The 23,452-nt window shown below is 42.2% G+C and overlaps 1 protein-coding gene across 1 annotated transcript; it reads right to left on the bottom strand.

Annotated features, from left to right (window-relative positions):
• Positions 1-1,267: 1,267 nt before the first annotated feature.
• On the bottom strand, positions 1,268-16,753 carry TOP3B (DNA topoisomerase III beta). Its single transcript, XM_068910847.1, has 18 exons — positions 16,660-16,753; positions 16,062-16,242; positions 15,192-15,323; positions 14,056-14,162; positions 12,586-12,660; positions 11,489-11,685; positions 10,907-11,063; positions 9,657-9,770; positions 8,685-8,775; positions 8,210-8,364; positions 7,865-7,970; positions 6,376-6,522; positions 5,656-5,829; positions 4,708-4,836; positions 4,295-4,444; positions 3,752-3,852; positions 3,314-3,515; positions 1,268-1,789 (listed from the first exon to the last, which is right to left on the bottom strand). The coding sequence occupies exons 2-18, from the start codon at positions 16,129-16,131 to the stop codon at positions 1,308-1,310; spliced, it is 2,589 nt and encodes an 862-aa protein (XP_068766948.1). The 5' UTR covers positions 16,132-16,242; positions 16,660-16,753; the 3' UTR covers positions 1,268-1,307.
• Positions 16,754-23,452: the final 6,699 nt, after the last annotated feature.

Raw genomic sequence — 23,452 nt, 5'->3', positions numbered from 1 at the left:
ACTAATACTATTAAAACATAGTTCATGTTTGAGCTGTAACTATATAAACGGCTGATCAGAGAAGTAGGCTTGGGGCCTACTTCTTGTGTTTTGTCTATTCTCATGTTCAGTAAATGCACGCTCTGTGCCAATTAAAACAACAGGGTTGTACATTACCTTTTGCAGGAACTTGTCCTTCCTTTCTGTTGCCAGTGAATCACGTCAGGTTACTCTGTGCATATCCCGTGCCCAAATGCAGAAATCTTTGCACCATATAAAGTTGTGATGGTACCCTCCCTTCTGACCACAACTAGCGCTGAAATGGTTTTGGGGTATAGACGATAAAAGCTGTGTTTTATCAGTTGATCTGTTATGATCAGCTATGTGCACATGGAAAGGAAGGAGAGCATACTACATAGAATATTTGTAAAATTAGATCCTGTAGTATGGCACTCAGTAGGGAGATAGAGCTCCATGTAGAAATGTGATGATGTCCTCCTTTTGATGACAAGGCCAACTAACACCAAGATGACAATTTGAGGTACAGATGGTATAAAGTGTGTTTGATCTGCTTATCAGATATGATCAGCTATGTGAACGCAGAAGAAAAGAGCAGCATGGGTACTCCATATGCCCTCCAGCAGTAGGAGGAGGTCTCATTTAACTGGTGTCCACTGGCCAGAAGATATTAATTTTGCTGCACAGACTGCAATTTGGGAATCATTGCTCAAGATAGATATTCCTGTTAACATTCATAATTTTCCTTGTATATGTCTACTAGCATTACTCTTTTACGCAGCACAGCGACAGGTTTGAAGTGGTGTTCTTGCTATTGCTAACGTAATTTAAAAACCTGACAGCTGCTAATCATTTCTCATTTTTGCAGATCCAGAGTCAGATGACATGAGCCTCCTTCCATGCCTAAAGCTTACAGCAGCAGAACAGAGATCTTGATCAGCTCTTACATTCCTGGCATTTTTATCTCCGAAAAGGCCCTGGAAATGACAGAAGAGGGAAATTTCATTTTCTTTCTATCGGCCACAGGTAACACTCGAGCAGACTTCTCCAGGCTCCCTCCTGTCAAGGCACAGGACACACACCTTCTGTGTACTCTGCTTGGGCAAATGAATTCCAGTAGGAAGCTTAAAGGCTTACTCAGTCACTAACTGATCATCCAGAAGGACTTGTTTTGTGATCAAATCAAAGCATACAACAATCCAAGATGTTTAATTTTTCTAAGAATAAGACAGTGGTGAAGATCAGAAATACCTAAAATGAACTAAAGAGAAAGCTTTGTAAGAAGTTTATTTTTCAGTATTGTGTGGCCACTATACAAAGTAAGCAGCCAGAGCTGCCATTTTGTCCTTGGGTTTCTTGGGATTGGGTCTTCCTCCCGGCCTCCGGCCTTTCCCTCTTCCTCGGCCTTGCCTTTTTCCCTGTCCGCCACGGTGCATGGGGTGCCTCATGGCTGCATGCTTCAGCTCCACCAGATCCTGAAACACAGGATCACAGAATATGCAGCCCGAATGCTGGGTCTCATCACCAGGAAGGGGAGATTTGGCTTTGTTAAAATCTACGTCCACAAGGGCTGCATCACATGAGTCGCAGGTCTCTGGTGACACTCGGACTTTGTGGGCGTTCTCAAAGAAGTGTACAATCACATTGCATTTGTTGCAGGCCATCTTCCACTTGGGACCTGACGTTGAGTCTAGCACCAGAACCCCATTCTCGCATTCAACGCACTGCCCGATTCCAAGCATGCTCAGAGAATGCTGGCATGTGGGGTGGGTGCATTCATTACAGCCCATTCCTGGTGAAAGAAGAAAAAAAAAAAAAAACTAGACCATGAGAAACCACTCTGTATCACCACTGCCCATTTGGCAGGAAGTGAGACACAGAACTGAAAGACAGCTTAACACGTTACACCTTTTCTAAATCACTAGAAAACAGAACCACTCCACAAAAGGCAATCTGTCTTTTCACAGATCCAGAATAATCTCTGGCTCCAAAATGTTTCTATAAGGGCTTTCAGAATTTCCAGGCAATGCTACTGTACAGGACAGGCAGTATGGCTATATTAACAATGAAAATACACGTTTTCAATGAAATGCATGGCTCCTAACTGTTGTTTCATTTCATTCTTAGACTGTATGCTGTTCTCATAAGACATTTTTAATTAAAAGATAGTAATAAAAAGATGACAGAAAGCACCTGATACTCAGTCAGAGCTTCTAAGCATTACGTTTTGACTCACAGTTACCAGACTAACTGCAACTTTTACCCCTTCTTATACCCTTCAATGGCATTTAACACACCATCTACCTCAGTATCAAAACAGGATTCTCCCACTCTCAGACCAGACCTTAAACTATAGTCCATACGTGTACCAAGCACCCCATCTTTGCAACTTAAACTTATCAGAATCAGTGTCTTGCTTGTATAGAGTGTTAGGAAGGTCACCTACTGTGCGTGCAAAAAAAGTTAGTCTCTTGTTTGTTTTATGTATCTTGTAATGGTCCCTTCAACAATCTGAGTAAGTGTTGTTACAAAAGCTTAAAAATACGGTTATATGAGTAATACTAAAGGATTTTTCTCTACCCTTCCACATTAGCGATAGTAGAGAGAGAGAACCTTAAAAGTAACTAATCTTTTAATATTTGATTTATGCGCAAAACCCTAGCTGTTTTAGTGAAAACAGCTTTCACTAGATTCCAGACTACTGAAATAACAACGATAATTTAAAACTGACCAGTCTATTTCTTTTTCTGGCTTGTAGAAAATGACATAAAAGTAGCATCTCTCATACTCAATAAAATTCACAGGAAAGTTTCACAAAGATAACTTTAACATTTCAACTAAATTCCTGTAAGGCAGGGATTCATCAGAGAAATCCTATTAGACCTCAAGCCCAGAAATTCACTATGCAGAATTAATATTCTCTTACTCAATATTCTCAAATCCAGCAATTTCACTACTTTATACACATATCCTAAAGGATTTTACTGCCTTGGCAGGTTTAAAAACTGTGGAATAACAAAAATGGGTTAAAGCATTCCTCATTCATCTCCGAAAAACTATTGGCCTTTCATCCAGGTACAAAATCTTTGAAAGTGTTTGCTAGTGCTGATTAAAGGCAAAAATAATACAGTTCAGAAACAGCTCAACTACTAAATTTTGATCAGCGAGTTTGATGTGAATTTTAGGTATCTAATCCAACTGGAACAGCACTTTACGCTAAGCAACGTTGATTGAAAACTACTAAAAACACACTGAATAGACTGTGCATAATTTATTTCAAACGAGGCTGATCCCTGCATGTCCACAGAAATCCTACCTTTTTTCATGTCCCTGAAGGGAGGATGGTTGTAACAGTATGGACAGAGTGGGTAGCTCTTTCCCCTGGATCCAGATGACCACAGCACTAGTTCAAAGTCATCTAGGGGGCAACGCAACTCTTTGTAGAGCTTAATGGTACCATTCTGTGGGAGACTGTAGGTGTCATCACAGTGAGAGCAATGCAGACGGCTAGGCTTGGCCTGGAAACAGAATAGAAATCTCCAGAACAACTGTACCGACAATAGGGTTCAAAACTTGCAGGAATCCAGCTATGTGCTCTCTGGTCTGTTCCCATGGAAAACTCCATCAGGCCTTTTGTTTTAGAGATGCATTCTTGACAATCATATTTGAAATCATATTTAATAATGGGAAAGAGGTTTCTACTCAAAACCTTCCAGCAAGTGAAGTTTAAAACATAAGCACAAGATGAACTTACCTGAATATACTTCATAAAACGATGGCATTTGCCACAGCGGGAAAGAGGTTTACCTGTGGCAGCTAAAGGTGAAAAAGACACTTCCATCAGCTCATCCATACCTGCAGAAGAGAAAAATCACATTGATGTTAGAACTCTAATTCCTGAGGGAAAATCTTGCACAAAATCATCTGATGGGCCTGTGAAGTAGTAATGGCAATTAAAATACGTTATTCACAATGCTCCTCTTTGTTTAGGAACGTTTTAATACACCACGTGTTGCAATGAGCATGCACAAACACACTAGGTAAGAACTTCAGATAGTATCAAGTTTTAGAAAACTCACTACTACACAGTCACAAAATAAATTTGAAGTGAATTTCTGGACACACGATTGAGTCCATTTCTTTTTGGAGAGCAACTTAATTTAACCAAAAAACTCAGTCCTGCACAACTTTCAGTGAACCTAAACACGTAAAAGCAACCTACTATGTAAGTATTTTCTACCAACGTCTTTGCTACAATTCAGCGATAGTAGAGAATTTCACATGTAAAAGGTTTTACCTGCAATAGAATCCACAAAATAGTGAAATTTCCTTTTGAAGATGTCAAGAGTGTGTTCCAGGACCTGATGATAGTTTGCTTTACCCAGAGCTATTAAGTTGAGTTGCTTCTCTACAGCACTACGGATTGTAGGAAGAACCAATTCTGCATCTAACAGAAAAATAAGAGATAGCAACAATGGAGAAGCAGTAATAAAAGAACAACGAATGGGGATAAGAAGCTGACCGTACATAAACTGATATCAAAATAAACAAACAAAAATGTTTTAATTATTATAGTCTTTGAAATTAGAAATGCCTTCCTAGATGTGTCATTTCAGACAGAAATGCTATTTATACAGTGAAAACAGTCTCTGACATAGTGAAGTGACAAGTGAGAGGATAGGGAGAGAAAAAAAAAGAGCGTTAACTGACCTATTTTGTAATAACCATGAACCAGAACAATGCCAAGGTTTGTAGGCTTTAGTCTCCGACCACTCTCCACTGTGACATAGTTTCGCTGGCAAATGTTGTTAATGTGGACTGGAATACTTGCGTCAGTTCCTGCCACACACAAACAATATATCCATCTTGAACAAAACAAAGTTTTAATTGAATTACTCATTTCTGACTTCTCTTTTCTGTTTTTGTGTCAAATTGTAGTGCTTGCTAAAACAGCTTAAAATTTCAGGTACCTTTTTAGTGTTATCCAGTTTCCAGTTGCTCATTTCTCTTTTATCTAGTAATTCATATGCTCCTTTGCAGTTCTGAGAATTCTGAAACGTATGATTTAACCTTAATCCTTTCACCTCTTCCAGGGAATTACTATTGTGAAGGTAGCTATTCTAACAATCACTTCCTCTGGAAAAATACAGTGCAGTAAGAGACTACGTTCATTTGGGCTGAACACGTTAGTTTATGAAAATGCATTGGAGGAAGCAAGCCAGATTAAAAAAAGAGGTAGTATTGTGGTAAAATGTGTAATAAGATACATAAGAACTACTAGAGCCAGAAAAGACAAAGCAAGCTGTAAAGACAGGAAGACACTCCCAGGAATGGGGAGTGCATTCTTCTACACAACATCAACTCTTTCTGACAGAGAAATGACAATGATGGATTATGAAAAGATGCTTCTTTGGCCAGAAACTAGGCATCAGGGTAAGAAAGGGAAAGCAGCAAGGGGGAAGAGAGAAGCTCCCATCTGCTAAGAGATGCTACAGAAATTCTGGTTTGAGGGGAAACAGATACCATTACTGTACCTATTCAAATGAATACTGAAAGGTTATTACCGACAGAGACAGCGACTCTGTTCAGAGGAGTGACTCAAACTCTGCCCTCTTGGTGGATGTACTACAGGATAACGTGAGTGAAGTCAGTTCCTACCAATGCCATGCTTTTCCATCAGAGTGATAAGTTCTGCTTCAGTCAGGTAATCAGGAGGACTGGTTTGCTTTTCCAGCAGTTTTATTTCACCAATTGGAAAAACATCTCCTCTCTCACAGTGGGGGAGGCTCTCCTCCAATGGGATGCTGTGCCAAGGCATAATTTCTGTGAACCCTGTAGGTTAAAAAAAAAAAAAAAAGAAAAAAAGCTTATCTCCACAACAGGACAAGGTAGAGGTTTCTAATTTTAACTTGGGCTGCATTATACAGATGAAAGCTGAGAGGCTACCTGCCATATCATGTAGAAGGTAACTGATATTGAATGAGGCTGGGAATGCTGAGGAAATAGTATAGCAAGAGGGAGTTTCTCCCACTACACAGCACCATCTTTATTTTGTGGGTGACTTGAGTCAGGTTGAGGTTAAAAAAAAAAAAAAAAAAACCCACAACAACACGTTTTATTGCTTTATGCTTTACTTGTATCAAAGCACAATGCAAACATGACATTAAATTTATCCTTGAGACAATTACACTAGAAAACGTATCTTATTTTTCATGTAACAGAAGTATGCAAATGAAGACAAAGAACTGGTATTTGCTACCTTGATATCTCAAAAACGTCTTCAGAATTCCCTCCAAATTTCACTTTTATGTGCATTCAGTGTATTAAAGGGAAAAATAATAATTTATAGCTAACCACTTACTCCTTTGTTAGTCTTACCTGGTGAAGTTACCACTTTTCCGATACAGGTAAAACGTTCAGGACCGATACTGAAAGAAATGGTGGTTTGTAGGTACTTGCAATCAGCGCTGACAGTGGCAATGAAATGTCTAGTTATATACTCATATAGTCGCCATCCATCTCCACCTGAGGATAAATAACAACATCTTACCTGCACAACTCAAGTCCTGCAGCTCTACATAAAATTTGCACTAAGTACCAGATTTCCACAGGTATCACAGGAAAAACTGGTATCTAAAATGAAATAAAATCCAAAAGTCCATCCAGTTTCCCCTTTAAAGTTTCCTGCCCGTAGACTCAGACGTGTTAAGAGTCCTGCACCATATTAACTTTTCCTTATTTATTTAAACATATTATCAACTAATTTTCCTGAACTACCACTGACAAACTATGAGAGCATAGACATGAGCTGTGCTAGTCTCTTCCTACAAGAGTGTTAACACCACTTGCAGGCAGTTGCTCTTGAAGAAGGGCTACCAATTAAGCCAGCCCACTGCCTAATTTTGCGGTGTGTTCTAATGAGAGGAAAGACTCACTTTTTTTTTTTTTTTTTTTAAAAGATGCTGACTTTGTGCAATAAGCTACTGCTTCATGCCACTGAAGATTTCCCTAATTTAAATCCTAAAATGGGATTCTAGTGGCCACTGCAGTACTGGGCAACCTGAAGTCCTGCAAGAGATCAGTCTGTAAAATACTACTTATTAATACTAATATACATGCATTTCAAAGCAAAGTCTCCTTAATCACAGTTTACAGTTAGGAGATCAGGTAGAACTGAGGTTACTCAGCTACAGTCAGAAACAAGGCTTCTAATTCCTAGTCCTATGCTTTGCATATTTCATCTTGCTGTGCATATAGAAATCTTAAATGACCAGTCAGTATCTTATACAGTTACTCAAAATTGTAACACACTTGTTTTCTTCTATCAGAGATTTTCACTGGATTTTCACAGAAGGTATCAGTTTTCTAAAACAATCTTAGCTGCTGCTAGTAAACAATACAGTACATTCTCTATATTTTCTTTTAACAATAAAATCCCCTTTTGAGGGATCACAGCACAAAGAAAGCCAAATGTTACATTTTAATATAAAAATACAAATCATAGAGACCAAATTAAAAGGCATTTGAAAGTTTGACTTTCAAACACAAACATACAGTAAATTAAATACTTGCAAGCTACTATTCTGCGGCAAGTTTCTCCTAGTAAAAGCAGGCATTTTGGTGTTAGGTTGGCTATTTTTCCTTCTTTGCAGGTACTGTGGTCTCTAGGATCAACTACTGAACAATAGACCAGCTCTCAAACTCACATCAGAAGTTTCAGTTAGGATAAAGTCTGCTCTCTCTTCCCTTCCTACCCTTTGAATAATTACATTTTCTACAGGAACTCAGGGATTTTCACACTGGCTCCTATATCTCAAAAAACTAGTTTCCTTGTATAGTGTTCTAACACTATTGAATTTTCCTATACCTAATTCTGCTTCTGTTGCAGCTCTCATTGGTGTGATGGGAGGATGGTCCCCTGCATCATGGCCCTTCCTTGGACGATTAATACCTTCGGACAGCAATGCTTTTACCTGAGTGAAGGAAGAGAGAGAAAATAGGCTGAAGCAGATAACAAGTCTATCTCAGCAGGTTAGGAAATTTTTCCGATCAAACCCATAACAATATAGAGTCCAGAAATGAAAGCAATTACAGGTATTTATTTATTGTTTGCGTAGACCTACAGATCACCATATACCAGATATGACATTTTCTAAAACACAGGCCAGAGAGCGATTTGTTAAACAACATAGGTTTTGCTTCATGTACTCACAGTTTCTGCCCAGTAAGGATTATTAGCTTGTTGTCTCAAACATCCTTTCAGGTCAAAGTTTTCTGGATAATGGGTAGTTTCTGTTCGAGGGTAGCTAATATAACCCTGAGTATAAAGACGTTCTGCTATTTGCATGGCATGTTGCGGACCCATTCCTGGGATGGAGTAAGAGAAAACAAAATCATGATCACAGCAACGTGCAGATGATTTTGTTTGTTGCGTCTGAAAGTACACTCTATCAAAGCGTTTAAATAAATTCTGATTTGTCCTTTCTACAAGCGTTTTGTCACCTTGATCTCACCCAACACTTCACTTTCAACAAACTTTCTAAACTTGTCCTTCTCCAATAATTGTGTATTTATTCAGGGGAAAGGATGCTGTCAAAATATATATGATGTGTCCCTGATTATTTGATTTGAGAAGCCAAAAATATTTTGTTTTAAAACAGTTTGAAAATCTGAACTGTTACACATACCTAAAGCAGCACTGGCCACTCGCAGCATTTCTACCGTGTTCAGAGCCAGCGGTCTCTGCTTCACCTTCTCTTTTTTACTCACAGATTCTACCTAGAAAATAGTATTTTCCCAGTAAAAGTTCTGAAGTTTGGTACCTGATAAATGTATAATTTTCTTGATGACTATAAACACATTGCATAGCTAGCATTACCCATTCTTGCCGTATCTCTTTTGTCTCCTACAACAGTAACCCATAATGTATTTTTACTTCCGAAAAATCTGACTGGAGATAATTTTAGCAGATTCTAAAACCACGTTCCTAAGATGCCTTTGTGCTAGGGACTAGGTAGACCTGTAAGTGGAAACGCAGCAAGGTAACTTATTGCTGCCTTTACTTCCCGTTTACCTCAACGTAGTTTCAGTGCTACAGGGACGTAGTGCTTAATCCAAGTAATGGTCTTAAAAGTCTGGATTCTTACAGTTAGAAGCTTCATGCGGTTTTTGAACCTTGATGACTGACTATAAGCACTTAAATCCAAACATACTGTCAAACAAGTATTGGAACAGAACTTGTAGTTCATTGGCTATAAAGACTGTACCATACACATGATTAAAAATTTAACTGCAGGAATACTGCCGCATAAGTAATTAAATTCTGATTTATATAACGTCTCATGGGAAATAAGAGGTCTACTTGGAGAGATCTGAACAGTATTTCTCAGCAGGTTTAGTAATGAAGACTTCCTATCATGAGTGATGATCATTTCCAAAGTCAGTATTAAAAAGGGGCTTCTGTTGGGATGACCGAAGTAGCATAATATGTACTATAATCAAAAACCGCTTGCCTTTTAGTCTCATTTGTAAGTTTAATGGAACAAAAAACAACATACAGATGATATTCTACACTCTTAAAAAAACCAAAAAACTCAATATGCATCATTATTTCCTCTGTATGAAACACAGCTCTACTGATACTTAGTAAATATTTTTACCTTTGCTTCTTTTTCCATCTTTGTTATATTTAGGAACATTTGAGCAATCTCACGATCAAACACTCTCACTCTATCCCAATCCAAAGTAAGAGAACTTTCTTTTTCAGGGTTCACCTAATGGGACCAAAAAAAAAAAAAAAGAAAAGAAAAAAGGCATTAACACCTACACTACTACTAAAAGAGCAGACATTTCCAACAATACTCCAGGAAGCAAATCCTAATCCCCTAATCCCTGTGGTATGACGCAAGCGTTCCAAACTCGTAGCTGTACACATAGGTTTTTGAGAAAGATAATGTATTTGAGTTCAGGGGTTAAGGAAATGAATAGAATTATTCTTGCAGATAGCTGAAATACTTTACTTATATGTAATGCTGGGAACAGTCAAGGCTGAAATAGGCAGAAATTCAAATTTTATCTTTTTGATTTAGCAAAATGAATCAAAAATATCAAAAATGAATCCAAAATCAAAATGAATATTAAAAGCAAACTGTAACTTGGTCATGTTTTAAGTTACATGTACCAAAATAAACATGAACTAGCCATCACGAAAGCTTGAAATTCTCCAAAAATAGGCACCAAATATTTCCTAGCACTACATACATGAAAGAGAATTGTCTAAGGAAACAGACAATAGTAGACAGTAGATTTCATCTTTTTATTTTAAAATCTAAAAATGGCAACTTTTTACCATCCATCCCTTATTTGTTTAAAAAATTCCTTGCGATCACAAGCAGTAAAACCATTCTGGTTTGTTCTCAGAGCTTGGAGAGCAGCAAGGCTATAAAACTGCCATAAGCTGCCAAAGTATTCAGGGAACTCAATTGCCAATTAACACAATAAGCATTTTATTTGCTTTAAAATTCCAATATCCAGCAATGCCAATGTTTGTTGGCAGCCTAATTAATTCCTGGATTCAAATTAACAACAGTCAGTCCAAGGACTCCAGGGAACAAAAGCAAATCATTTTAAGTAGTCTTTCTGGCTGAGCCTAAGCTTGGATGGTTAGCACTGAAGTATTCGTATAAGCAGCACACAATAACCACTTTAATATAAAACTGACATCCTGGAATCTGTTCTAGAGAGAGTGGTGACACACATGTGAAGTGAATAAAAATACACTAGCAAATTGGAGGCATTGTGATTTCTTGTCAGCAGCTACAGATTTATGAATGAAGAAAATGAGAATATAAGCAGTTTTTCAGGTAAAAAATGTATGTTGCTTCTATGCAAAAAGTATTGTAAGACTTACTTTAGCCTGCAGCACCCAGTAAGTCTCAGGCTTAAATGATTGTATTTTGTCATGCCTTTCAACACAGAATCCAAGTGTTGGGGTCTGACACGGCCCAAAGGAGATGAGGGAGCTGTCTAGATTTCCATATTTCCCCTGAAAATATTTAGTCTGAAACCTAAGACAGAAAAATACCAGCAACAAGTGTATTAATATACTTATTCCCTCCAAAAGCAAAAACTTCCATGAACTTGCACAGACATACATGAATAATCTATTAAGTCATTCAAGTATTAGGAACAAACATTCTAAGAATCATCAAATCTGAAAAGCCAACGAAGTCATAACTACTTTGTCTCACAGAATCCTGTTGGTTCCCAAAGAAGTGGGAGAGAGAGAGAAAAAATAAAAAATATTATAGTTGCTGATAATAGTTCATCTAGCTCAGTTAAAGCCGTAACATTTTTTTAAAATTTATCTCTGCATGAAATTGTTCAGTTTGGTGCTGCGGAGAATTAATTACTAGCATTCTGAGGCATATTTTGCAGGCCAGAGTAGTCTTCCTGAATCTTTCACAAAATTGTCCATAATCTATGCTGTCACCTTGTAAACGCACAGCCAATTCTAAGATCCAGCTCCTGGCGGGCATCCACTGAAAGAGCTTCATTGCGATTGGGTTCTCCCAAGTGATTCATGGCATTGCAGATGTCTGTGTCAGTAATAGAACTGAATTTAGCTCTATAAATCGTCCGTTCAGTGCTACGAGGTTTGTTCATAACAGGAAGAACAGCATCAAGAACCTAATGAAGATCAGAAGCATATTTTAAAAGTAATTGAAAGGTAAGGGTGCAAATTAGTATCCCCACCCCACCAAAAATCCCTACAGAATATTTGCCAACGTATAAATATTTTCTTCATTCAATAAGACGTCATGCCAATATATTAACTGATCAGCAAAAGTAATGTTGCCTATACACTTAGAAGCGTATCACGCGTTAGCATGATTGAAGGATTTATTTATTAAACAGTGGTTGCTGAAAGGGAATCGCTATTCTTAGCTAAGCGCAAAGAAAGTCTCCAGTGGAGCTGCAGCACCTTTTTGTGAATATGCTTCAGTTTCTGTCTGGGTTTACTTTTAAGTACTGCCAGAGCACGATACATTTAAATAATGTAGTATTTAAATGCAAACAATTGACAAAATGTGCATCTTTTATCTAAAGATAATGAAAAATATTTTTCATGCATATTTCTGGGAGTAGGATATTTAAAAATATATACTTTTGCACAGAAAAACTGTTAATTTAATTATATACTTTTTATGTGCAGAGTCCAAACTCTTCTTAAAGAGTCTGCACGTAAAATCACCTAAAGCACAAGACGAGAGATCAACTTTTACAAGGACAGGAAAATAGCTACTGTGAAATTCAGACTGATCCTCAAAGCACTGGAAAGTTTGAACATTTAAGAGATCTTATTATTCATCTCAGATGAGCAACATCTATGAAATTGACTTATAATCTTTAGTTGACATCTTAGAATTCAAAAACACGAGTTCTTCCACCAAGGTGCTCCATTTCCTTAAAACTCTACTCAATTTAGTTTGAATTTTATTGTCTATCCACAAAACAGCATACTGATAGTACCGTATGTCACGGATGCATTTATTATGGTATTATAAGAGCTAGAAATGGAAGTCTTACTTCGAAACAGATGTTTTCTCCTTCCTTATCGCAATCCAACCACAAGACAATACAATCACAGCCTCTTCCCTCCACCTGTCAGAGAAATTTGCACAGTTCTTCAACAACTCAAAAAAGCTACCTCTTCTCACTAACTGTAAGTTTTTTGTTTCAATTTGAAGATCCAAAGAAAAATTACATGGTACAAAAAGGACTGGAAGAATACAGCAGAAATAATGAGTAAAAGTCTGTGGGTAATTAAACAGGAGTTTGGGAAAGAACAAGCTGTGGCTCGTGGGACTGGAAACATGCCCATAAAATGCTATTCTGTGAACCTCCAAGAAAAAACAACTACAACAAAAAATCGGCCTGCTCTTTAGCAGCAGAAGTCTCTTGAATCTGCTACAGTCTGTGTGTGCAGTCTGGGACTTGGTCGTTTTACTTTTCCATGCCAGAGTTTCCACATCTTAAAAAAAACAAACCAAACAAACAAAAAACCTTTCCTAGCTCACAAACATATCACAAAGTCTAAACTTATCTGAGAAGCATGTGGAATTCTAAGAAAGACCAAGATCAGTTTTGTATCATATACGTTTGCTTTCCAAATAGAACATTATTTTGTAGAAGTAACCACACTACTGCTTTCCTCTGATGGAAGGACTTGTGGAGAGTCATCAGTATAGTACATAAACTTATTTTAAGGAAGCCATTTACAAGCTAGGCCTTGTATGAGCTTTAAGAAGTAACGCATGTGTCCAGCGTTCCAGTTTTGAGGAGTAAGATACCAAGAGCCAAGAAACAGAAGGCAAAGACAAAAGTCAATTCAACGAGGCAAAGATTTGAAACAGCTTAAGAACCAATTAAATTAACAAACATATATCTAATCTTGCCAAAAGGCTGCTTCCTCCAGGGAAGCAAACCCTTAATGTACTCATTTCTCTGAATCTAGACAGGACTCTAGCATATTGTATGGCATATTGCCAGACACTGTCCACTTTTGGGAAGTGGGAAAAGACATCTACTGAATCAAACATTTAACAATGTGCAATGTGAGAAACAACAGTTCATGCAGATAGCCTTCCTGCCTTCTTAGAGGGAAGATATGTAACAAACGTTTTAAAGGACACAGACTCCTCTGGTATTACCTTCCAAAAGGAAACTTATCTGTGGTGAAGACAGACTCAATTCCTTATTGTAAAGGGAAGCTAACTGACTTACTCTAAGAGCCTGGAGATGAGTACGCTTCTGTTTCTGAAATAGTGCTAGGTAACCATAAGCAAAAAATTTAAAAAAGCAAGGCTAACTCATAGCAACATGCTATACTGTTCTTTCAAATTTATTAGTAATTTGTGTTGCTTTCCACAACCACAGAATAACTTCACTTATTTTTCTTGGCAAGATAAAAATGGATCTCATTGTTTTGTGTCCAACAGAAGAAGAATAGAGCCAATGAATCCCTGAAGATGGAATGTATCTCATAAGAGAGAGTACCTGTAAAAATTTCACCATGGTCAGTTTGGGATTAGCTTCTTTCTTTTCTGTAGGGGCTTTGCTAAAAAGTTCTGCTGGATCTACTTTGTCCCAGCTGTTATATTTTCCTGAAAAATAGAAGTATATTAGCTAGAGTTCTAAATTAAATATACACTCACACACACACACATATACATATGTATAAAACTTTGCAAAACAGCTGGTTTTCAAAATCTGTCATGGAAACCTTTCTACTCTAACGTGTCTTGCTTTAAGTCTTTAGCTCTTTATGTGAATTGCAGCTATTACTTTGAAACATGACACATGAAGGGGGAAAAAAAATACTAGACACCTTTCAGAAATGATAACACGAGCTGTTAAAATATCTTCTGTTAGTACAACCAACTGACATGGCCAAAGGAAGGAGCTTTTTCCTTGTTTTCACCATGCACATAAAATGTACACGTTATAGTCTGTTCTACTGTTCATTACATATGGCCAGTTATGTCTCAGCCCTGCAAATAAATGTCTATCATGGAGCATCCTGTGTCATCTTGTAGTATCGGTGCATTTGTTCATTTCTGTATCTCTGAACTAACTGTTAGTAATATTACTTAGCAACTACATGACACCGTACCTCTCTAACGTACTGTGTAAACAACTCAAGAATTAGTCCTCATCAAACTTGTGAGGTAGTTAGCATGAGAGGAAATAGTCACATGGCTAGTCCAATATTTCAAAGCAAGTTAGTGACCAGAACCCTTGCACATGACCCTTACCATATCTCCACTTTACCAAAATACACTACGATGTATTAGACAGTCTCCCTTTAGACTCTGCATTCCTTAATTATCTTTCCTTCAAGAACACCAAAACATTTTTACAGGCTGGCACACTGAGCTTCATATCCCCTTATTTTCTGGTAACATCACTGAGGCACAGAAAAGATAAGCGTTCTGCCTAAGGTGATACAAGAAGTCAGCTACAGAACTAGAAAGAAAAATCAGAACTGCTGACCATTAGTGACCCTTTCATCCCCATTTCCGCTCTAATGCTAACTCTCTGAGTCATTTTCACAATCAGCATTTTCCCACTAGAAGTCCCAAGACAGTTTTGCAAGCCATATCAGTTAAAAAAGGTTATGAACAGACACACACCTATGAAATCCAAAGTCATCACGTGACCACACACAGATGTCATCTTGAAATGGGCGCTCTGTCCTACAAATGATCCAGCGTACTCATGCACAGAACACGCACCATTCAGTCCTTTGCGAGAGGACATGTTTCCTGTGAGAAGAACATAAATATCAACAGGCTAAAAAAAACTATTCAAAGAAAGAGGCATTACCTCTTCTGAAATCAGCTACCTCCCCCCTTTTTTCTAGATCTCACAGGTACGGTCTTCCTGATCACAGGCTTCCACTCTTCAACCAAGTTCTTCTCCAGCCAGTTATCACTTTGGGCCTTTCTTAGCATATTTCATTTCCAGTTGAAATTATCCAGGATCTCCTCTGTGTTTTTCTTCCCACCAGGAAATTCTTATGAAAAGACTTCTTCTTTTCTGGATCAGTACAACTATACTCATTCTGTTTTCCATGACTTATAAGATATTTCAAAAATCTCAGAACAACAACTTGCTACTTAACCGGCGCTTTCCAGAAACCGTACGCACTAATGCACACTGCCGCTACACTAAATAAAAGCAGGCTCATTTACCCTGGGATTGAACAGGTGTTAGCAGACAAAAAAAAAAACAAAACAAAACCAAACAAAACGTGGAATGCCATCCAGGTACTTTATGGACTGGAACCCGTCCTACCACAGTGCTCTCAGTGACAGCTGCTCCAAAGACAAGAAAGCAGCTGTCCAGGGGGTTTCCCACCTCATTTCACCACGGGGAAGCCTTTGCATCATGTCCCTACTCAACCTACACGCATTTCCTCAGTAAAGCCTGGGAGTCCTAGAGGACTTAGACCGGCCGGACGACAAGCAGTAGGGCCGAAACCAACACGCTCTCGTCCCTACCCCGCGAGAGGATCTTGGCGATGGACTGAGCCAGGGAAGGTTTCTCTGCAACCATCAGCACGGTCTTCATTTTCAGCCGAGGAGACGCGCCACAGAGCTCGACGGTGCGATCTGGGTTTGCTGGAGGCCGCAGCGCTCAGCTCAGGGACGAAAACCTGCTCTCACGGGGTTAATTCTCACTCTAGGGAGAGAAAGCACAGAACAGCGTGTACTACAAAACCACCTCTAGGGGAAAAAACCCTAGGAGCGCTGCCAAAACTCGGCGCAAGGGCAGATTTCGCAGCTCCTAACGGCCCCGCAGGGGGCAGGGGCCGCCCCGGGGCGACCGGCGGCGCCACCGCCCTGAGCAGCGGCCGGGGCCCGCGCGCCTCAAGGGGCCCCGCGGGGCAGCCGCCCCCGGGCCGCGCCGGCCCCGCTCCGCTTCCCGCCGCCGGGCGCGGCCGCCCCTCAGGGGCCGCGGGTTCGAGTCCCCCGCGGGGAGGCGGCGGCGGGAAGCGGCCCGGCCTCACCGAGGTGAAGTGCGGGGCGGCGACTCCGCCCCCCCCTCCCCCCCGCTCCGTCCCGGCCGCCGCCGCTCCCGTCCCCGCCGCGCCACAACCTCAGCGGGCGGCCATCGCCTCCGCTTGCACTGCCGGGTCACGGAGCCGGAAGGCGCGGAGGGGGAGGTGGCCGGCGCCGCCCCGGGGGGAAGCGGGAAAGGGCGGGCGCGGCGCTCCCCGCCCCCTCGGCGGGAACCGCGCGGCTCCCCCCGCCCCTTCCCCGGCGCCCCCTGGCGGCGCGAGGGGCGGGCTGGGTGGAAATGGGGGGTGTATGGGGTGTGAGGGGGTTACGAGGGGTGTGTGTAGGGGTAAATGGGGTGTGTATGGGGCTTTGGCGTGTGCGTGAGGGGGTACATGGGGTGTGGGGGCGGTGGGAGTGAGAAGGAGCGCGGAGGGCAGGGAGGAGCGTGTGTGAAGGGGTGGGGGGGTGTGAGGAGGGTGCGTGGGTGAGGGATGTGAAGGGGCTGTGGGGGTGTGTGAGGGGGGTTGAAGGGGGGTGTGTGTGAGAGGGTGCGAGGAGGGTGTGAAGGGGGTGGGACGGGAGGGCGCCTGTGAGGGGGTTGTGGGGGAGGGCTGCGGGCTTTGCCATAAATCGGCCCCGGTGCTGGCGGGGTCTCGGCGTCGCCGCGTTTGCGTTCGTGCCGCTGGCTTCGCCGGCGCCGGAGGGCCAGGCCTCACCTCCTTCAGGTCTCGCTGCGGTGGCAACCTGCCTCTTCCAGCAGCAGGAGGCTGCTGTGGCCACCACCTGGCCTGGCCGAAACGTCCCCGTCCCCAGCACGACGGTCCGCGTCGACGTTTCCTCTCCAAGTCCGGTCAGAATGGCCTCGGGCAAGCTACGTGGCTTTACCTGCGTCTCCCTGACCGAATGCGAGCAGCCCTGCCAGCCACCCCGGCCGTGCTGGTTAATAACTCTTAATGCGCCTCATCAGGAGCTAGAGCGCCAGGAGTAGTCGCAGCCTCGTCCTTCGTTGTCGTGCTTTTTGCACGGCATAAAAAACGCTTTACATGCTGCTGCAAAATGAGCGCGAGACAAAGTGTGGGATCTCCGTGAGGGAAATAGAGAGCTACAAAGGCTCTGCTCCTTGCTGTTGGCCTCACCTGAAAAACTGTAAATAATCAAACCTGGTTTGATAAATCAAATCCAGTCTATTTATGGGTGCCTTGCAACCACCTTTGCCACAGCAGCCCGTGCCTCTATCCTTGTTGTAAGCCCCTTGCAGGGGAATTGAATACAGCAGAGAAGATAGCTAGTATTTTGTCTCTCAAAACATTAATTTCAGTCATAATGAACGAAAATTACTGACTTCAAAAGGAGAGCGCCATACAGGAGAGCTCCTGGGCACCTCCGCCTCTGCCCAGGAGAGGGCAGGTATACACACGTGCGCGCACCTCCCATCCTTGATCCTCGTCCTGTCTTCTTGCACAAGTAAACTAGATTCCACTAACAGATTTAACAGGAATGTTTCTAAATGCTTTGGTGATCCTCACAATAAGCATGCGAATGCAATTCCCAATAGGAATAGGAAATGGATAAGCTCACAATAGGGAATTGATATTAGATATTTACTGGACACCAAAGCACCAGAAAAATTTACCACCGCTGTTTCCTTCTCCCAGTCCATGCACAAAGTTCTTCCACTGGAACCAAAAAGCAATTTTGTACTCACTCCCTTAGATCAGTCCAGCTATGCACTGATTTCTCCTCTCACTTTAAATTTGGTTGTTATCAAAGGTACAAACAAAACAAATATAATCAAACCCCTGCAAGAAAAATCCATGTCCAAAAGCTGTATCTGCTTTATTCAAGCAACGTAAGTTAAACCAGTGCAACTGTACAGAGTCCATAATTCATTTTCTGGTTTCCGTACACTCAAACTCACAGTATAAATAGTCTCTGTCACTAACAGCAGCTCCTTCAATGCAAAGAAATGTGTCCTAGGACTGTTAGGAGCCACCTGATTTCCTTGCACCCAGATGATGTGACAGAAACAGTCCTGATTTCTGAAAAATCTTGGATTTATATCACAAATTCTTGAAAAATGTCTTCTCTCATGTTAAATTTTTGTTGAATGTTGATTGCTCCTTTAGAACAAACAGAGAGAAAGAGAGAGAGGAAGGAGGGGAAAGGAAAGGAGGAAGGCCCAGGCAGAAGCACACCATTCACCCCTCATTTCCCCCAGTTTGGGGCCAAAGGGTGCCCTGAGCCAGCTCTTGCTCCTCTCCAGGTCTGGACCCTTTTCCCACGCCACGCAGGGGCAGTAGAGGCCCTCTGCCCTCGCTGCCACCCCTCAAGGATGGTGGGCCCCACTAAGGCAGGTTTTACCAGCAGATCAGAGCAGCTTCAGACCTCTGCTATGACCTCTCACTCTTCTACGTGCCCTGAAATGTTTCAGTCAAGTGACTTGCTGAAGGGTGAAGCCCCAAGTAGACCAGTTTTATAAACCCTTTGTGCAGGAGAGCCGCTCCCTAGTTTTACCCCTGTGGTGTACATCTCTTGTTCCCAATATTTATAGCTCTTCTTTCCAAGAGTTGCTCGGATACCATGCAAACCCAGAGAGAAGAGATTGGTAAGCAGCCAGGAATAGAATGTGTATCGTCATCACACCATCTAGAACAAAACGGAACAAATTCACCCTCAATTAGACTAGTAGACAATAGATACTAAAGTTACTGGTGAAAGAAAAAATCAAAACAAACTCAGGACTTTTTATTCTTTGGCAATTCTGAAGTTAGAACTTGTTAAAACAAATGTGTTCTTCTGTTTCAATGACTGGTTCCCTTTGACATCTGGGGAACATCTGGAATAATCAGGATGCAAGTTCAAACCAAGTCTTCAGATATGTCACATACATATTTTTCAATTTCCTCTACTAAAAACCCTCCACAATATCCAACAACGTTTCTTTTCTTTTCTAATGTGCAATGCAACATGCACACTCTGACCCACCTGTGAAAGGGCAGTCAGGCCTCTTGGATACATGGCAGAGAGACTGTGTGCAGCTGGAGTCCCTGTGTGCCTTTTTGGTGGCACATAAGCTAGTCTAGCTGGTTTATTGGGCCACACAAGGATTTTCCTGACCTGAAGGAAGCACTGGTTTCCATACAGGCCAGTAAAGGCCATGTACAACAGCCCTCCTTGACCTAACCCATTGAGTACGTTGGGGCATCAGGTCACACTTGTCCCCCTGAAGCATCCCCAACCAGAACAAGACAGTTTTGGAAAGTCGTTTGCAGGATCTCATTCGCCTCACTCATACTCTTCCAGAGTGGAGCTGCATCACTCCCACAGCTACAGAGGATCACAGAGCCTGGTGCTGCCATCCTGATATAGTGAGAGTGAGGTGGGACATCTTGGCCTTCCTGTTACCCTTCCTGCTTGGCTGCTTGTTTGAAGGCTTTGCCGTATCTAGGACTACGCCACAGATCTGCCCATGTGCAGTATGAAGTCCGAGGCTTGCGTAACAAACTCTTGTGTTCCCTAGAAGCAAAAGCTACGTCTCCATGGTCTCCTCTGTGCACGTTTGATGTGAATGGTCCCTGCAGTGGGAGGAAGACAGCAGAGCCACCCTGCAGTGGCAGAGGCCACCTACACAGGTCTTGTGCTCTTGGGTCCTCCACCACATCCCTGAAACCTGACTGTGGTCTTTGTGCTGCAGCCTCTGTTCCTGGCCAGTTGAGTCTCCCAACACAAACAGGACAGACACTGGTTTCTAGAAGGTTTCTGTAACATCTAACTGCCACAGCCTAGGAGCTATGGAGTGTCCAACTTTTCTAATATGGTTTGGAAGGTCACCAGACCATTAAAGCCAACGGCATATCTAGTACCAGCCAGGGAGCTCTACAAGTTGTGAGCAGGTCTTGCTTCCTTCCAAGGACCCTGAGAAGACACATGCTACTGAAATGGACATGAGTGTGCAACAGAGCTGGCCTACACACTAAATGGGGGGGGGGGGAGGGCTTACAAATTATTGCCAATTAAGGGTCAAATCCCAAATCAGAATAAAAATGGGATTTCTGGTTCTCTCCTCAGTGCTCAGCCCTCCTGGCTGGTTACCAGACCTCTCCATCTCTCCTCAGCTTGTACGGCTTCCATCACCATGGCAGAAGGCCCTCAGCCTCTGACTTGCCCTGTCACTCTCTCCAGGGACAACACTGAACAGACCCAGATGACAAGTTAAACAAAACCAAAAAAAACCCTCAACCTCCCCAACCCCCCTTTTTGTGCCCTTGTATTCACTCTGGTTGCTTTTATGTCAATAGGAAATGCCGCCTTTAGCCAGTAATTTGAGCTGACAAGCATTCCTGGCTCCATGTCCCCAGCTCCCATCCGAGTCAGGCTGGGGGCAGGGGCTCTACAGCCCAGGGCCCTAATCTGGGAACTTGCTCCCATGAGATTAACCTTCAGTTTCCCTCTGACCACACAACGCCCATAAATTGGCTTGCAGAGAGGATTTTAACTGTTAGTTTGCATGTGGGATACTCCAGCCAAGATGGGGCACCAATAAACAAGGTATTGGACAAACACAATGCAACAAACCACTAGCACAAAGTCCTAGGGCATGAGTTGACAGGATAGGGAGTAATTGCCTTGCTAAGCCCTGCAAGAGAGCTGAACGGGCCCCAGGCCCCGTAATGCAGCTCTAAAAAGCATCTTCACATGTGATGCAGTCCTGATGTGGCCTATAGCGTATATTGTCCACTAGAGAGCAGTGCCAGCGCAAGGGAGATGGTGGCCACCCCTTTGTGGGTCCTGGTGGCAGCTTGCTGCTGTCACTAGAGAGCAGCTCCTGGAAATACGCTTTACATCGAGAGGAGGAGAAGGGAAGCTGAGAATAATACTTCACAGAGACGCGAGTTCTACTACATTTCCCTCACTTTCTCTAGTGCTGCACTAAGATCTGTCTTCAGGACACTGTAAATTCACTTTGTTCCAAGCTGCATTGTATTTTATACAGCAAATTTAACTTCTGCTCATGCATTGCCCTACAGCAGGCGGATTGCTCTCTCTCTGAGCCTGTGACAATGAGGCCACGCATCTGGGAGAACCTCGGAGACTGGGACACCAAGAGTTCGCTCTTTTAAAAGGGCCTTTCTTCTTGCTGCACTGCAGTGTTACTGCTATTTCTGGCTTACCAGCCTTTTCTTTAGAAGTGCTTCTCATGACTCTAAGGAAGTGCTAAAAATTCTCTTCTGCTGACCCCATCACTCTCTGGTGAGCGCTTGGCTCTAGAAGGCACTTCATTCCCCTGGAAAGACGCTCCTTGGAAAACAGGCAGAATTGGCTGGGACTTAGTTCCCCAGCACCATTGGGTATCTTTGCACTGGCGCAGGTTTCATCCGGGACTGCTGCACCTCCTAGTCCTACCACTAATCCACCAGGTAACTTGGTAACTAACATCTTGGTGCCTCCTCTCCTCTCCAGGACTAAAGCAGCAATTTCCCTCTTCAGGGATGTTTTACAGATCTACATTTGCAAAGTCCATTTTGAGAGTGAGATAGAAAGTTACAGAAATACAAAATGTTGTAAGGAGATCTTTCCTATCTTTGCTTCCCCGAGCTCTTCTTGACCTTAGAGTAACTTTTTCCTGTTTGTTTCCAAACACACTTGAGAAGACGGCCATGAAATTAATAAGTATTGACAGGAGAGTCAGGCAGGCAGAAACCCATCTGGAAGGATGCCACAGACATTAGAAATGATGAAAATGCAGGTCAAATGGTTAAAATAGTTTTATTTTTCTCCCTCAAAACTAAATAAGAGCTATGCAGCCACAAAAATTTGTTTGAAATCTTGACTACAAATCTGGGCTCCAGATATTGCATTGGGAAGGAGAAGATAGAGTATTTCATACAGAGAGAAACAATGGCGCTTGAGATATTTTGTGCTGGAGTGAAAATCGTGCTTGTGTCTCTTCTATAGACCAATAACAAAAAAAACTTTTTGAATAATAGAGAGGAGGGAAGAGGGTGAATGCTGTCTGAAACAGGATATTAGTTGCCGGGGTGGAAAAAGCCCCAAACATGACATAAAACTGTTTTCCCCTCAGGTACTAGCCCTTTATTCAAGGGGAAAAAATGGAAAAGTTCGTAGATAAACAAGGTTCTATGTTAGAAAACACCCTGGCTGTAGTCCCATGCATATCCAGTGCACACCTGCCAATTCCAACAGTACTGGCTAGGGTCAAAGGCTCTTATATTAAAATAATGAGGAAAAAAATCAGATTAAAGAGCTTTTGGAGATAAAAGCACCCATTTCTCATTTGCAGCAGTTATATTTCCTGTCACTTTAAGGCCTTAAATTGTTGACGAGATGTGAAAGGGATCTGTGTGAGTGAGAAGTGGGTCCTCAGGGGTGGAATGAGAGAAACTGAATACACACGTTGTGTTCAAGTTTGGTCTTGCATCAGCCTCTATATAATTCGACACAGTTTTGGCATTGACAATAATCCATAATCCATGTAGTATACCACAGCACCTCTCCAAATACTGTCTTCAGTAGCAAAGGAAGGCAAAAGAAACCCAAAGGCTATATGATGGTGACCATTTGAAGCACATGCCCATGTGTGCGCAGCTGTACTGCAGACCTAAGGCCATGGCTGGAGGAGGCACAGACCCCAGTGGCCTTCACGGGGTTACTTGCATATTAATAGCAAGGCAGTCCTGGCTGCACGAGACCTCAGCCTCCAAGCAAGTAGCCAAGACCTGGGCCGTGCAGCCCATGCAGGAGCCCATCTGAGGAGGAGGATCTGCATAAGCGGCAGTTTAGCCGCTTTGGTGTAGACATGCCCTGAGCCTACTCAGATCATCTATCATCACCAGAGCCTGTGTGCTGCGCTGTCTCCAGAGAAGTTAGCC

Source organism: Struthio camelus, chromosome 17, assembly GCF_040807025.1.
Source record: "Struthio camelus isolate bStrCam1 chromosome 17, bStrCam1.hap1, whole genome shotgun sequence".
NCBI classification, from domain to species: domain Eukaryota; kingdom Metazoa; phylum Chordata; class Aves; order Struthioniformes; family Struthionidae; genus Struthio; species Struthio camelus.
The sequence above is the reverse complement of the archived record's forward strand: the minus strand, read 5'-3'. Positions and strand labels throughout refer to the sequence as shown.

Bases quoted from the DNA above. Each gene is read 5' to 3' on its own strand.
- TOP3B (XM_068910847.1), bottom strand. From the start codon at position 16,131: ATGAAGACCGTGCTGATGGTTGCAGAGAAACCTTCCCTGGCTCAGTCC. The intron at 15,324-16,061 runs GTAGGGACGAGA...TTCTTCTCACAG, and splicing joins CGCCAAGATCCTCTCGCGGG to GAAACATGTCCTCTCGCAAA. The intron at 7,971-8,209 runs GTGAGTACATGA...TCCTTCACTCAG, and splicing joins ATCCTTACTGGGCAGAAACT to GTAAAAGCATTGCTGTCCGA.